The sequence below is a fragment of the Eublepharis macularius genome, chromosome 5 (assembly GCF_028583425.1).
Source record: "Eublepharis macularius isolate TG4126 chromosome 5, MPM_Emac_v1.0, whole genome shotgun sequence".
In the NCBI taxonomy this organism is placed as follows: domain Eukaryota; kingdom Metazoa; phylum Chordata; class Lepidosauria; order Squamata; family Eublepharidae; genus Eublepharis; species Eublepharis macularius.
In genome coordinates, this window is record NC_072794.1 from 83,949,268 (window position 1) to 83,964,730 (window position 15,463).

A 15,463-nucleotide genomic window follows, 5' to 3' on the forward strand; every position below is an offset into this window, starting at 1 on the left:
AGAAGACCAGGGTCACTATGCAGAGGCAGTCAATGACAAACCATCTCTGTTAGTCTCGTCTTGAAAACCCCACCAGGAGTTGCCATAAGTCAGCTATGACTTTACAGCACTTTCCGCCATTGGTTATGGGGCAGAGCTCATTCCTCCTCCATGGTCCTCTTGAACTTTGAGATCTTCTCACTTAAGAATCAGTGTGGTGGAGTTCTCAGGATGTCAGGCTAGGTGTAGGAAGACTCCCCACTCAGCTATAACGTTTGCTGAGTGACTTAGGGCCATTTATTACCTTAGCCTAACCTTCACAGATGTTTTTAGGATAATGGAAGAGACAAGAGCTGTGCAAGCTGCCTGAACCCCTTGGAGGAAAAGTGGGATAAAAATGTGGTAAGGTTTTACAGATTAATATTCCACACAGCTGTATTCTTTTCATTCTCTAAGTGGATAGTTTCCTCAAAATTATTAGCTGTCAACATTTTGGCCATGCAAAAAGGATTTAACTGTAGGGAACACAGTACTTAGTTAAGTTGCCTTGAATGAATGCTGCTGTTACACATCCCTTATATAAGGTCATTCGAATCTTTAATTGTTAAAAAAGTATTATAAAATGTACTATATAAAAAGAATAGTTTCTAATTACAAAGGTAAAATCTACAACACTAGGAAAGTTTTTCTCTACATTATGCAGCTATGAATTACATTAGGTTGGTTCATGTTCAACCCCAAACAACATACAGAATATTACATGCTATTGGACATTCACGACCCTCTCTTGTCCTCCTGAAGGAGGAAAAAGTCATTTAGAATATTTTAACATAGTAATTAAGCATACAACTAAAGATTTGATTACACAAGCAACTGGCAAATGTAAGAGGCAAAGGAGGGAGGGAAAGCTGGTATCCAAAACTATCCTGCCTTTTTAAAAGTGCCTTAAAACAGTAAACCCAGCTATTTGAACTAAACTCCTGATAGTATGTTACTTGTTTTGACAGTATCACAGGTGCAGCTAAAGGTGATAGTGCTTTTAAAAGCTTTGGGTACTTTTGGGTTGTTTTAAATTAATCCCACATCAGGGCAGTGGGATTCTTGGAGCCCAACAATACAACCCCTTTCACAGACTTTAAATAAACAGATCCTTCTGTCTCTTCAGTGGAAACTCCTTGTTCAAGGTCTTTGATTTCATTGATGTCAGTAATACCTGCCTCACTCAGGACAGCATATGTAAACTACCTGGGCTCATTCCAGTACATAACATTGGCCTGAAGACTGGGTGTGCAGCTTAAACTGCTGGGTCTGATAGTGTGGGTTTCTTGGCAGAGTGGCCAATGGAATTTGGTCTCCACAGCTGCAAGAATCTAAGAGGGAGCTTCCTCCTCTGCAGAGCAAGCATACTGTCTTGTATACATATATGGCTTCCCTAGCTGAAGACTGAACATCCAATGTCAACTTAGACATTGATCATTCTGTTCCTGTTCTGTGCAGAAAGCAATGAAGGCAATTTGGAAACTATTCCTTGGATTGGGCTCTATTAGGCATTTTGGGATTAGCAATGTTAAAGATCTACATTTGGAGCATACATACAAACTGTAGCAGGAGTTCTGAATTCTTGGTGCTTTGAAAGAATGTTGTCATCCAAATAGATTTTACAATTTTCAGTCATTTCTCTAGCATTTCTGGCTGCTCCTGTATCGTTTATTTTAGTGCTGACAACCTTGTGAAGCTCCCTGTGCATGAGGTGGATAATCATAAAACAGATTGTAGGCTAGATTGAGGCTGGGAGGTGCTGCTATACATAGGAACTAACTATAACATGGAAATAACTAAAAACACTGAAGACGCAATACAGGAATTTCTAAACTATGGTCAGGGCTTTCAAAAATACATTTGAATATACATGGAACTTGGTGTTGAGGGAAGAATTTAAAACGTTAATTGATCTTGCCTTTAGTTGTATACAAAATAGCAGCAGCTGGGACCAAGCTTCAGTTTCCTATAAAAGTTTTTGTTGTTGCTACATCTTGCTCCTATTCTTTATCCCTGCACCCTGTTAAAAGACTTTGTAAAAGTTTTTGAAATATTTTGGAAGTAGAAAAAAATAAATTATATATGCTTGTTTCCATTCTTTTGAGTCTATCCACACCATCTTAAGTCAAGCTGCTCCCTTGGATGGTTCATATGAGAATTAAGGGATATATGAACATTATTGGTCTGATACCCTACTGATTTGGATATATTGAACAGACATTGTTTAAGAATGACAGCTGCCACCAAGTCATACATTTTAAAAATCTAGAAGGTATTAGCAGTGCAGCAGACAACTGTAGTACAGATAAATCTCATGGTCCAAAGTTATTTTTTGTGTTGATACTAACCATTAGACCCATCTCCACATAACGGTATGGCATCAAGGGTAGGATTAGGGTCTAAATTTTATATTAATATGGTACTCAGTATAAACATTCAGGACACCACAGTCACTTTCTAGCTTGCCTTAGAACCCCACCTATGAAGGATAATTTCTTCAGGCATAACTGGGAGAGGTGGAAAGCTCACAAGAGTGGTGATATGGGATAGTTTTCTATAGTTTCATGTCATAACGTTGAAACAGGTCCTAAGTGTAGTAGAAATGTCATTTATAATTGGGACTGTGATTTTCGTTATCCAAGCGTCGTCTCCTGCAGCAGATGCCAATAGCTATTGCTCCTTTGCCATTTGGGCTGCTCATTACTATACAGGTGTTGTCTCTGGAGTACACACCAAATGTATTGGGACCATGAGAATATGCACTGCACCCTGTCAGCATCCAGCCATCATCACAAGTCACCATCACCTAAGGAGAGAGATTCAGTGTTAACAAGGGAAGACTTCTCTCCAGATAAGGGAAAGACACTGACCAAATGTATGGTGTTTGGTAATCTCACACATCTCCTGTTCCCTTAAATAGCCACCCATTTCCCTTATACTCCTGTGCCCATCATTACCCAGGGTACCTAAGGCCATCTTTTTCTTCAAACCAATTCCCAAGACCCAGCCTTTCTGTGAAGTCTTGGGCATAATGCCAAGTTCTCATCTCTGATTGGACTGAGAGCAAAAAATGATCAAAAGGTTGAGTGAAAGCTGAGATCCCCATACAGCTCAGAATTTCAAGGACCTCCTGTATGCAAAGTTATAACTTGATTAGGAATCTTTAAACTAAGGGACTGACCCCCACGTACCTTTGCTGTATAGGCCACAGGTGAGTATTCTTGTACCTTGCACTCAAGGCTAGGTGCATGGCAGCATGAAGCATGTACAGTCACATCTGCCTGACTTATGCATTGGTCATAGTTGCTATCTGTCCTTAGTACAGGTCTGATAGTTTCACTGAAATCTTGATCCAAAGAATAGGAGCTGCAACCTGCCAATTTAGATTGCATTATGGCATATCCATATTGACATAAAATAAATCCACTTGTGTCTAGAACTATGAACATCTGGAATATGCACCTATATGGATTGCAAGTATTTAAAAAGTAGTCTTTCCTTGAGTATTTCTTACTATCTAACCTTCAGGAATTTAGGAACTATGCCAATGTTAAAGGCTCATTTCCTATTTTAGATCATTAATTATTGGACACTCAATCCTGGTCCAGAGATAATTGTATGTAGGTGCTTTAACGTGGCCCTTGATGAGAAGGTGCATACGTTTTATTTCAGTATTTATATCCTGCATTTTGGAATAAAAACTTCAAAGTGTCTTGCAATAAAAATGTAAAACAATCTACAAAAAAATCTAAAATATGAGTCAAGAGCGTCTACTGATTAAAAGGTAGAAGCACTAGCAAAATCAGTCACTAAAAGCTATGACATTTTTAAAAGGTTAAGTTGGTACCAAAAGAGTATATTGTAATGGCTCGCTAATCTGGCTATGAAGGGCATTCTGTAACTCGTGCCATCACTAAAAATAGCTAGGCTGCAGGCACATATTGGATGTTGTATTATCATTGTGTGTATTCAAGAAAATTCAATTGTGAATTACTGCTATAGCACATCAAATGTGTGGGTGCAGCCCTGCAGTTTCTGCACATGCATCACTAGTCAAAGGGGAAGGCAAACTGCAAGCCATGTGGCGAAGTGCAGGAATCCACTTCACTGGATTCATATCATGCCTAAAGAAGGGACCTCTCAAAAGCTACACTCTGGAAATCTTGTTGGCCTCTCAGGTGCCACTCGTCTCAGATCCTGCTGTTCTACTGCAGAACAACATGGCTAAATACCTAAAAATATTATGCCATGGCAAGCACCTAATCTGTGGCAATGGTTGGGCACTACATGCAGGGCACCCATGCAGGACATTTGTATGCACAGCACATAGCAGTGCTCACAGATCCTGATCCAGGAAATGAATCCATTAATGGGAGCTCTCTTCCACATAAACATTGCCCTTGCTGGAACAGGGCAGTGGTATCCCATTCTAGAAAAGTATATGATGTAAAAGAATGTATCAGAAGTGATAACACCATGTTCAATTTCAGTATGAGCCATCATTACATACCTGTCAAAATATGTCTGTTCCTAGTGCAGCTGACACTTCTCACTGCTGTATCCGTTGCAGTCTGTGAGTGGGTGTTAACTTGGCAGCTAGCTTTGGGCCAAATGCAACACCTGCCTACAGCATAAACACCTTGGCCTCCAAACTTATTATGAGCCACACACTCCTTTCTGCCTCCATGATCCTGTTTTTTAGAAAGCACAGCAGTGAGATAAGGAATGCCAGAGAACATCGGTATCCTGGCACTTAAATGTGAGCTCGTATAGAAAATAACAGAAACAATGTAGCATGTCACCACAGGACATCACCTCAATGTGCTCGCCTCGTCGCTTGCCATTTTTGGAGATGCTTGAGCAGCTGAACATTTCTTCGTTGCCGTTGCAGCAGGCAACTGCTATCGCTGAATGAGTGGAACCAGATATGGATGACCACACAGAGCGGCAGTAGAGTTGCTCACCTGCAAAACAGTGGCCAGTGGTTATTACTTATACCTAGCAGTATTCTGTGTTCTTTGAGACTGTTTCCTTTCTAAGCCCCCTGGAATGCTGCTCATGTCTTGAAAAGATCAGTTCTAGAGAGGAACCAAGCAGGCTGAAAACCATCACAAAGCTGACTTACAGATGTGTGCTATCATATCTATGGCACCCTTCTTAAGTCTTTCTTGTGGGGGAGGAAAGGTCATGCCTTTTGCCTAATTGGAGACCTATCAAAAATATCTCAAACTTATTTCAGGTGAAATAAGTGCCATTACCTGCTGTGAGTTTGGAGGGGAGGCCAGCCACTCTGTTGGGGGTGATCAGCCTCTGGTCTTCAGGAAACCAAGCCTCATTGATAAGATTTTTGATGGAGAAATGGATCAGCCTCTGCCTCAACTCAGAGACTGACAAAGCAGGGTTGGAGTTCAGAATCATGGCTGCTATCCCTATAAAAACACACACATATTTTGTATTATCTGGCAGGGGCTATTCATATATAAAACTAAATCGAGGTGATAATCTATCTTTTATACTTTCTGCTAAGCAATTTTATAAAAATTCTGTGACTGTGGGGTGCAATTAAATTATAATGGTTTGGAGCCTAATCCAACAGTATTATTAGCATAACATCTAGACTTGTGCCTTCATAGCCCTTCAGGCTGATCATCTGATGAGGAGGGGTAAATGAGGGGCCGGCATCCAGCTCCTTAATCCCCATCCCAAAAAACTGATCAGCAGTATTCCTTTAAAAGCCTATGTGCTCATACACACATTATCTAGGTGTAGAGCACCCACAGGCACATTCAGCTCTCTATTCAGCTAACGAGAGGTGCACAGAAGCCTGCAGGTTTAAAAGCAATGATGCTTTAATTCAAATTAATGTATTTCCATGTATTGTTATTGTATTAATCCAAAGTATTCCAGAACTCAGTATTAAGCAGAATATGGGCACCAAAGTGCCAGTCTCTTGTTGGTTCTTGATTCATAGTTCTAGAAACCAAACTAGAACTCTTGTATACCTGCATTCTCTCTCTCTCTCTCTCTCTCTCTCTCTCTCTCTCTCTCCATTCTCTCCCCATTTATCCACTTCACTTGATCCATGATGTATGATAATAAAGTATTTTATAAGCAGATCTGTTATTAGGCCAACTGGTTTTCAGTCATGTGGTTTCTTCATCCGACATCCATCTTCAGAAAAAAACAAATACAGGACACAATCCAACCAAATTTATAATTTAGTTCACATAAATAATTTCAATTTCATTCGGAGATTTACAGTGCAATCCTAAAGTCACATCCTTCTAAGGCAATTGAAATTCATGGTCTTATAAGAGTATAACACTGCTAAGGATGGAACAGAAAAGTATATACTGATACGTCTTCTACTGAAATCAATTGGATTGAAATTGTTTGGTTGGATTGAGTCCGTAATTTATTGTATATCTAGGTGGCTGACTACTAAGCTTGGTCTGGTGCTATGACACGCAGGAAGATGAGAAGAAAATTTGTTGTCCATGTAGTAATAAAAAAAAAATGGTCCATTGACTGGTCAAATATTTTTAAAGGATTAAAAGATAAGTTACTCATCAAAGTGTTTGATAATAATTCTGATTACAAAATCATATTAGTTAACTGATATGAAGAAATTATTTTTAATGTAACAAACTATTACAACTTCTAATTATTTCCTCTTCTGGGCTCTAACCAATCTAGCTATTCCATTTCATGCCACAGTAACCTTGAGTCTCTAGATTACTGTAATGCATGGGGCTGTTCTTGAAGATGATTTTGCACACAATACTCTCATACTGAAATCTTCGCACTAGTTGTCTGTTGATTTCCAAGTTCAAGTCAAGATGCTGGTTATTACCTTTAAAGCCCTTTATGACCAGGAACCAACATACCTGAAGGACTGTCTCTTCTGATATGAATCATGCAGAAACTCCAGTCATCCCAGCAGATTTGTCTTGATGGTTCCCTCATGTAGGCAGCTGAGGCCTCACTCTGTTCACTCTCAGGCTTTTTCTATGATAGCCCTCTAGTATGGAATGGCTTCCTAAAGTTGTTAGAAAGGCACCCACCCTCCATGGCCTTTAGGAAACTCTGCAAAATGGAGCTGTTTAAGAGGGCTTTTGAGGGCAAACAGTAGCAAATGTACAGCCTGGTGGTTCCCATACCTGGCTTTTATCTAAGCTTTTTGTTTCATCTATTGATATTATTAGAATGCATTCTTGTTTTAACATGGTTTTTTGTTATGATCTGCTGTTTTAAGCGGGGGTAGGGGCTGGAGGCTCAGCCCAGCCTTTAAAGGAGCTGCATGCTGGGCTGTGGGAAGTGCTGCCGAGGGGGCATCATGGGGGCAGGAGATGGCGGACCGCTGAAGGGGCGACCTGCAGGGCTCCCACCCAGCTCTAAGGGAAACAAGCCCAAATGGTTCATCTGGAAATGACCCCAAAAGCAAGGGGGTGCCTCTGAGCATGTGAAGGGGCGTGCATTCTCATGTCTGGAGTCCCGCTGGCTCCTCAGGCCTTGGGCACTGGGGCCCAAGCTGGCCCTCCAGTTAGAAAGGCTGCTTGGTGCGAGGCATAAGCCTTACAGTTCCTCCAAAGGAACCAATCTCTGTCTGGAGATCAGGGGGTGGGGCCACCAGTCATGTGATTATTTTTAAGACATGCTGGAACACCGTTCCACCACATTCCAGCTGAAAAAAAGCCCTAACCAATAGACCATAAGACTCTCTCTGTCATTCCCAACTGCTTAATGAAGACATAAACATGTATTTAGATGAAACTGCCTTCTGAGGCTGAAGCAAAGGGGAAAAATCTACTGATGTGAAGAGAGGGCACCTGAGGGATATTGTATTGCATAAAAGTTATGTCAGAACTTCACATTGGCTTTGCCAAGGCTACAGCACCAAAGAACATGTTGCTATCTATGACTACAGAGCAACTTCTCACAACTTTTCTCATCGTAATTTTATCTTATACTTCGTATTTTTTATTTATTTTATTTATTCACTTTGGATTTTTATTCCACCCTCCCCATGAGGGGCTCAGGGCAGATTACAGCAATTTAAAAACACATTAAAATTTATTTATACAATATAAAACCATAAAAAGTTTTTTAAACATTCAGTCATACACAATATAATAGCCAGATGGCAGCAGACAGTAAGTGCTACTTAACAAAAGTAGAAAGAGATTTTCTTCTGATATATTTTACCTTCACTGGTAAATGGTAGCAGTGGAGTATAAATAATAGGTATTAATGAAGGTTTTTAAATAATAATAATAACAACAATAATAATAACATTCGACAACTTAATGCCCACTCAGAGCGGTTTACAAAGTATGTTACTATTATCCCCACAACAAAACACCCTGTGAGGTGGGTGGGGCTGAGAGAGCTCCAGAGAACTGTGACTAGCCCAAGGTCACCCAGCTGGCTTCAAGTGGAGGAGCGGGGAATCAAACCTGGCTCTCCAGATTAGAGCCCCGCACTCTTAACCATTACACCAAACTGGCACAGGTTTGTTTCTGTGGCAAAACCCCTGATTCTTGAGCGTTTTGGAGATAGCAATGGTAGGCTATAAAATCCCATCCTTCTCATATTTGATGGTATTTGAGGGATCAAAAACTCATCCTCCACAAGGGTCAAACCACATAACGGAAGGTTTCCACACAAGCAGAATGCTAAATAGCTCCTTAAGTGGAGCTTGGTGGCCATTTTGTATGAAGCAGGTATAAGTAATGTATGAAATTGCAGACAAATCTGAAATGGAGCAAGTTCCTAAATGACTGGGTCTTTTATGAGAGATAGTTTAATTGGCTGGTCAGATAATGGGCAACAAGCACTTCTGGTTTGGCATCTGGCTTGGGTGGTAACAGTCCCTCCATATCAGCCATAGTTTTCCCTTCCTTTTCTAAAAATTGTGAGAGCTTCTTCATGAATGCTACATCCTGAATAGGGGATGAAACTACACCCTTCACAAGCTCCCATTGCCCATACTCTGTTTGGAGGCTAGAAGGTATCTGTATTGTACTTGTTGGGATATGCAGCTCAATCACAGCCTCATAGGTTTTGCTTTCAGATCTATAGGACATCTCTCTTACCTTGCACTGACCCAAACCCTCAATACTCTGCAAAGTCTTCGGTATAATTTCAGCATCATATTTCTCAGCCAAGTGGGTAACCAAGATAGCTTTTAGAGGATCTACATTAATATTTTGGCACAAATCATTCAGTCTTTGGGATTCCATTTTGTAGCTTAACTATTTAAGATAATATACAACAACAACCCATTCGCTGACATCATTAATCTTTCCTTGAGTTCTGGGATTTTCCCAGACTCATTGAAGGAAGCAGTGGTGTGGCCCTTATTAAAGAAACCATCACTGGATCCTGTTGATCCAACCAATTACCGCCCAGTTTTGAATCTTCTGTTCCTGGGTAAGGTAATTGGGAGGGCAGTAGCAGAACAGCTGCAGGTATACCTGGATGACACCTCTATCCTGGATCCATTCCAGTCTGGCTTCAGGCCTGGCTATGGTACACAGACAGCTCTGGTCACCCTCACAGATGATCTGAGGTGGCACCTGGATTGCGGCGGGTCGGCACTGCTGATACTTTTAGATCTTACAGCGGCATTCAACACGGTCGATCACGATCTTCTACCCACCACCTTGCCGATGTGGGGATTTGTGGGACAGCCCTGCAAATGGCTGAACTCCTTCCTTCATGATTGGAGACAGAGGGTGGCACTTGGGGAACAGATGTCCGCTCACCATTCTTTGGTATGCAGTGTCCCCCAGGGAGCAATTCTTTCTCCAATGCTATTTAACAACTATATGCGCCCCCTTGCCCACGTAGTTTGCAGCTTTGGGCTGAGTTGTTACCAGTATGTGGCTGACACCCAGCTCTATCTGTTGATGGACAGCCAGTGTGATCTCACTCCAGATTCCTTGGCCAAGGGTCTTGAGGCTGTGACGGCATGGTTACATCAGAGTCGCCTGAAATTGAATCCCCTGAAGACAGAGGTTCTATGTCTGTGTCGTAAGGTGATGGAGCTGGGGACCCAGCTCCCATCCCTTGACGGGATACAAATGAAAGCTTTGTTGATGGTGAGGAGCCTGGGCATGGATGCCACACTTTCAATGGAGGCCCAGGTCATGACCGTTGCCAGATCTACCTTTTTTATCTTCAACAGGCCAGGCAACTGGCACCCTATCTCTTGCCCCAGGACCTGACTACAGTAATCCCTGCAATGGTCACCTCTAGACTAGACTATCGCAACTCACTCTACGCTGGGCTGCCCTTGGGCCTGACCCAGAAGTTACAACTGGTCCAGAATTCAGTGGCACACATTCTTACTGGAACGCCAATTAGATCGCACATTCATCCTGTGCTGTGCCAGCTGCACTGGCTCCTTGTGGCGTTCCGGATCTGGGTCAAAGTGTTAATCTTGGCATTTAAAGCCCTTCATGGACTGGGATTTGCATACCTGCAGGACTGCCTCTCCCATTACATCTCCTGCAAGGTGTTGTGATCTGCAGACAAGCAACTCCTGGTGGTCCCCAGCCAAAGGACATCCGTCTGGCCTCGACCAGGGCCAGGGTTTTTTCTGCCTTGGCCCTAGCCTGATGGAACGCTCTCCAGCTGGAGATTCAGGCCCTGCGGGCCCTTTCTGCAGAGCCTGTAAAATGGAAATGTTCCACCTGGCCTTTGGCTGAGGACCAGTGGGTGTCCCCCTCCCCTCTTCCACCTAAGACCACCACTTTTTTCTGGGACTGCCTTCGGCCATGTGTTATACCCATATGTACGGCCTATATGTTGACTCCCAACTGTTTATTTAACTAGCCTATGGATAAGCTGCCTGGACTATTTTAATGATTATCTTAGGACTGTTACTGATTTTATAGTTTTTGATTAATTTATTGTATTTTATGGATGTTGTGAGCTGCCCTGAGCCCATTCGTGGGAAGGGCAGGGTATAAATCAAATAAAATAAATACACAAAATAAATAAATATTTCACAGATACACAATAAATCCCAGACGAGCCCCCACAAATGTAACTCCCAGAGTCCCAAGGGCCAGGTTCAATTTCTAGAGATATGTTTACAAATTCAAAATGTAAATCCAATTTATTTAAATATAACAGAACACAACTGTGAAAATGTTCACAAAGTTATCAATACTGGTTCACTAACTAGTGACCCCAGAGCAGAGTCCTACTCACAATCCACTTGGTAGAGGGGGCAGATAGTTCTGTGGGTTTGGCCAGAGACTATGCCTGGAACAGAATCCCAAATATCCAGAAGGCCTTGCAACAGCAAGACTCTTTTTGTGAAGATGCTGTATGAATCCTGCAGCTTGCTTGTTGCCCTAGGAGCAGTTTCTCTTTCCTCCTGGCAAGATGTAGGGCAGCTCTGTACTAGGGTGCTGGTCTCAGGTAGTCAATGAAGAGTTCAGTTGTCAGGAATTCCTGCAGTCTGTTAATCAGACCTAAGTCCTAGGCCCCAAACCCTTTCAGTACAGGCTTACATGTGGGCTTAAATTGTGCTATGCAGAACGGGCCACTGTCTGGGTTTTGTAAATGTGAGGGAGCTATGTCTACTAAGAAAGGAAAATATTATTAACTGAAGAGAATCTGAGATTCAAAATGACTTACTCAAAGACAGATGCAATTAGGCACATGCCACCAGAAACTTTTTCTAGGAAATGAAATAAACAGTTGAACTCTTAAACATAGTCTTATAAAATCTCACCTGCTACATGTGCAGCTGCTTGGGATGTTCCACTCTGCGATGTGAAGCAGGTACTGCAGTCACTAGAGGCACTAATTATATCATCTCCTGGTGCAAACAGATCTACACATCGGCCAAAGTTGGTTCCCAAGGTTCCCATGGAAGCAGGTTGATCCTGGGCATTGGTGGCCCCAACAGTGATAATCTATGATAACAAAAGAGTCGTCACAGTCTCTGTCAAATAAATAATAACAGTCTCTAATTTCAGTTTGAACAATACAAGCAAACTATGGGAGCTTGATGGGGAAAACCAATGTTTAAGTCTAAAACAAACACACATTCCATTGCTTTACCTCTTGCCCAAAATCTGGATTTCCTAAAATTTCTCTTAATAACCCAGATAATTAGCCTTTACCTTCAAACGTTTTTAAACCTAACACCATGAGAGCTACATTGAATTACTCTGTTCACAAAACACTTACATAACAGATTAAGTATCACCCTCCCCCATTTTACACATAATTAGGGTTCCCAGGTGCCTGCCAGCAGTAGGTGAACTTCCATGGATTTGCTCCCTCTGAGATTTGTTCCCAGAGGTTGCCTGCCACTGTCAGGCACCTCAGGAGTGCGCGCTGTGTGCATGCTCCCAACTGACGCAGTGACATCACTTCCAGAATTGATATCATGCCGGCTCTGGGGCACATGCATGAAAGAGGACCTTGTGTGGCATACAAGGTAAGTGCCAGAGACTCCACTCTCCCGACAGGAGGTGAGGGGTACCTGGCAACCCTACACATAACAGAAACATAACCAGAAAAGGTTACATAGCTTTGAAAATATAAAGGCAACATAGTCTAACGCAGTCATTGCTCAGCCTCTCTTAGTCACTGAATCCATTTTGATCAATCAACCGTCAATCCATGGAGCTGGAAATTTAAAACAGCACAATGGTCCATTCCACTGTTCAATTCTCCAAAATGCCAAAACGTCTAACATTGTCTGACTGATTCATACATGTATGTATATAATATGGTTCTCCTACATTTGATGACCAGTAGCTGAATGTTAATTGGATCCAGTGAAAGAAATTGTATTGGAGGTGATACAGAAGGGTATCTGTGGTGTTAGATCTATGATGATCTAATCACACATGCCAGAATGCTTGATATTGCAGTCAGTGGGTGATTGAGATGTGTGTGTATGAGACAACCCATTGGCTCCAGTAAAAAAGAAAGCTGCCAGAAACATACAGTAGCCTGCTTCCTCTGGCAGACACTGATGGTCCAAGCCAGAGCCTTGTTGAATTCAAGACAAATCATTTTGGGGTGACTTTTCTACAGCTTAGAATAGTAGACAGCAACTTTCTGGACCCACTATGCCGCAAGCATGTGATAGGACATCATGTGACATCTAGAATTATGTGACAGGAAGGGGAAGAGCCAGAGATGACCTCACTGGTGTCAAGGTCATTGTCTTAAGCAGCAGACCAAATGAGCTGGAACAGGAAACACAAGCCAGAACAAGGAAGTGTATCATACTGAGCAACAACCCAAGAGTCAGACCCATGGAGGAATCTTCTCCAACACTGAGTGAACTCACCTGGTTGTCCTGCCATTCTCCTCAGCAGGTATGCAACAAGTCCTCCCAAAAGGTAGCAAAAAATGACAGTTCTACAGGGGTTCACAACCCAGCAAGAGAGACTGTATAAGCCACCTGAGCGTCTCAACTGACGGGTTCAAGATCACTGCCTAGAGAATAACCATCTATGAACATTGGATGAAACTGACGAACATTTACCTCTCTACATACCTCTGATTCTGATGCTGGTGAATACAGGCAAGCATCCTCTTTATAGTTGCCTGCTGCAGCAATTATCACAACCCCTATCTGCACCATCATGCGACAAGCTGCATTCAAGATGTGGCTGTAGCCACCAGCCAAGGGCAGCAACACGATCAGAGGTCTGTAGGGCTGGGCTGCCAAGTTCTTTTTAATAAACTCTAGACCTGTTGTGCAAAAGCAAACCAACAACTGAAAAAGCTTGGGATATGGGATATATTTTATCTTCTGTTGTAACATATAATAACAACAACAACAATAATAAATGGTAATGAATAAATATAAACCCATTCCTTGTTTAAGAGAAAACCAACCGAGATGTCTCACCAATGCTGTTATGGTGAGGCCATAGGCCTTTTTATAAACTGGCCTGTGGTTCACCTTTTCAAATCCAGCCCTGGGAAGCAGGAAGGAGATGGCAAGGCAATAAAACACCATTTGCTCAACCTGACACCTTTCTTTCAGATGTTTGTATAACTGATATCCTTGGGATAAATAAATGGATGTTGCTTTAACCTTTTGGTACCATCATGTGACTAGGTGCCAGTTTAGCCATGAGGCTTGCCAAAAGTTAAGGCTGTTCCCGATTACAGTCACTAAATAAAGGTGGTCAAAAGACCATCGGGAAGGATAATTCCACAATATTATAGTGCAACAGTTTATAAATCTTTTCAAGTGATTTTAACAATAATACATGATTACATCATATTACATATCATTTCTCATATCATTTTTCAACATTTTTCAGCAATCTTATCGTTCATAATACACAGAAACAAGAGTCCTCTGCAAGAGGACCTGAGGGTGTGACGGCAATGCAGCAGGAAAAGTCTTTAAAGACTCAAAATAACATGTCTTCTTTAACTTCTTTCTTTTTTCCTTTTTTCAAATTTTTCAAAAGCCTACGTAGGATTATCTCCACGTCCATGGGTGTTCTTTCGGCGCGTATATTATGCAACTGTGTACGGAAATAGCTGGTTGCCCCTGAGGAAGTCCTTATGGATGAAGAACTATAGGAAAATCTGCCGGTCTTAGTTCCGGGCACCACTGGGCTTTCCATCTTTCATCTCTGGACCAGCCACGTACCTTTCCATCTTGGCTTTTGAAAAATTGGAAAAAAGGAAAAAAGAAAAAAGTTAAAGAAGACATGTTATTTTGAGTCTTTAAAGACTTTTCCTGCTGCATTGCCGTCACACCCTCAGGTCCTCTTGCAGAGGACTCTTGTTTCTGTGTATTATGAATGATAAGATTGCTGAAAAATGTTGAAAAATGATATGAGAAATGATATGTAATATGATGTAATCATGTATTATTGTTAAAATCACTTGAAAAGATTTATAAACTGTTGCACTATATTATTGTGGAATTTTCCTTCCCGATGGTCTTTTGACCACCTTTATTTAGCCATGGGGCTTGGCAGCCCTTGGTGTGTGTGCTTTGGTGTGGTTCAGGGGATAGAAAATGAAGGGGCCTGATTGTGGGCTTGCCTTCGCCTCTGAAACATTGGGTAGTGGGCACCCATCCCAGGAGTAGGCCGAGGCCTGGGAGTTGGGCAAGTTTAGGCCGCAGGCTTGCACTCTCTGAGGCCTGGAAGGAGGCTAAGCCTGCCTTTGCTGACCCACCACCAGCAGAAAATTTTCCAGGCATTTTTGCCTAATGGGTCCAGGCCCTTGGGCTTTTTCTCTTTCACTGGCCTATTGAGAGGCCTAGAAGAAGCTGAGGCCTGGGAGTTTGGAAAATCTAGGCTGCAGGCTTACATTCTTTGAGGCCTGTGAAGTGGCTAGGCCTGCCTTTGCTGACATTCTGCCAACAGAAATTTTCTCAGCAGAAGGAGAAATGAAAGTGAAAGTGCACCTCACAAGTCCCAGCTGAAAGGAA

At 42.1% G+C, this 15,463-nt stretch overlaps 1 protein-coding gene across 1 annotated transcript in view; it reads right to left on the bottom strand.

Moving 5' to 3' along the window:
- Positions 1 to 560: 560 nt before the first annotated feature.
- The window catches only part of PCSK9 (proprotein convertase subtilisin/kexin type 9), a 46,081-nt gene continuing 31,178 nt past the window's right edge, over positions 561 to 15,463 (bottom strand). Inside the window, exons 6-12 of the mRNA XM_054980757.1 lie at positions 13,556 to 13,752; positions 11,768 to 11,951; positions 5,277 to 5,447; positions 4,834 to 4,982; positions 4,529 to 4,709; positions 3,210 to 3,391; positions 561 to 2,824 (exon numbers count right to left, since the gene is read on the bottom strand). Of these exons, the coding sequence (XP_054836732.1) occupies positions 2,624 to 2,824; positions 3,210 to 3,391; positions 4,529 to 4,709; positions 4,834 to 4,982; positions 5,277 to 5,447; positions 11,768 to 11,951; positions 13,556 to 13,752 (1,265 nt within the window). The 3' untranslated portion in view covers positions 561 to 2,623. The remainder of the gene's footprint in view (positions 2,825 to 3,209; positions 3,392 to 4,528; positions 4,710 to 4,833; positions 4,983 to 5,276; positions 5,448 to 11,767; positions 11,952 to 13,555; positions 13,753 to 15,463) is intronic.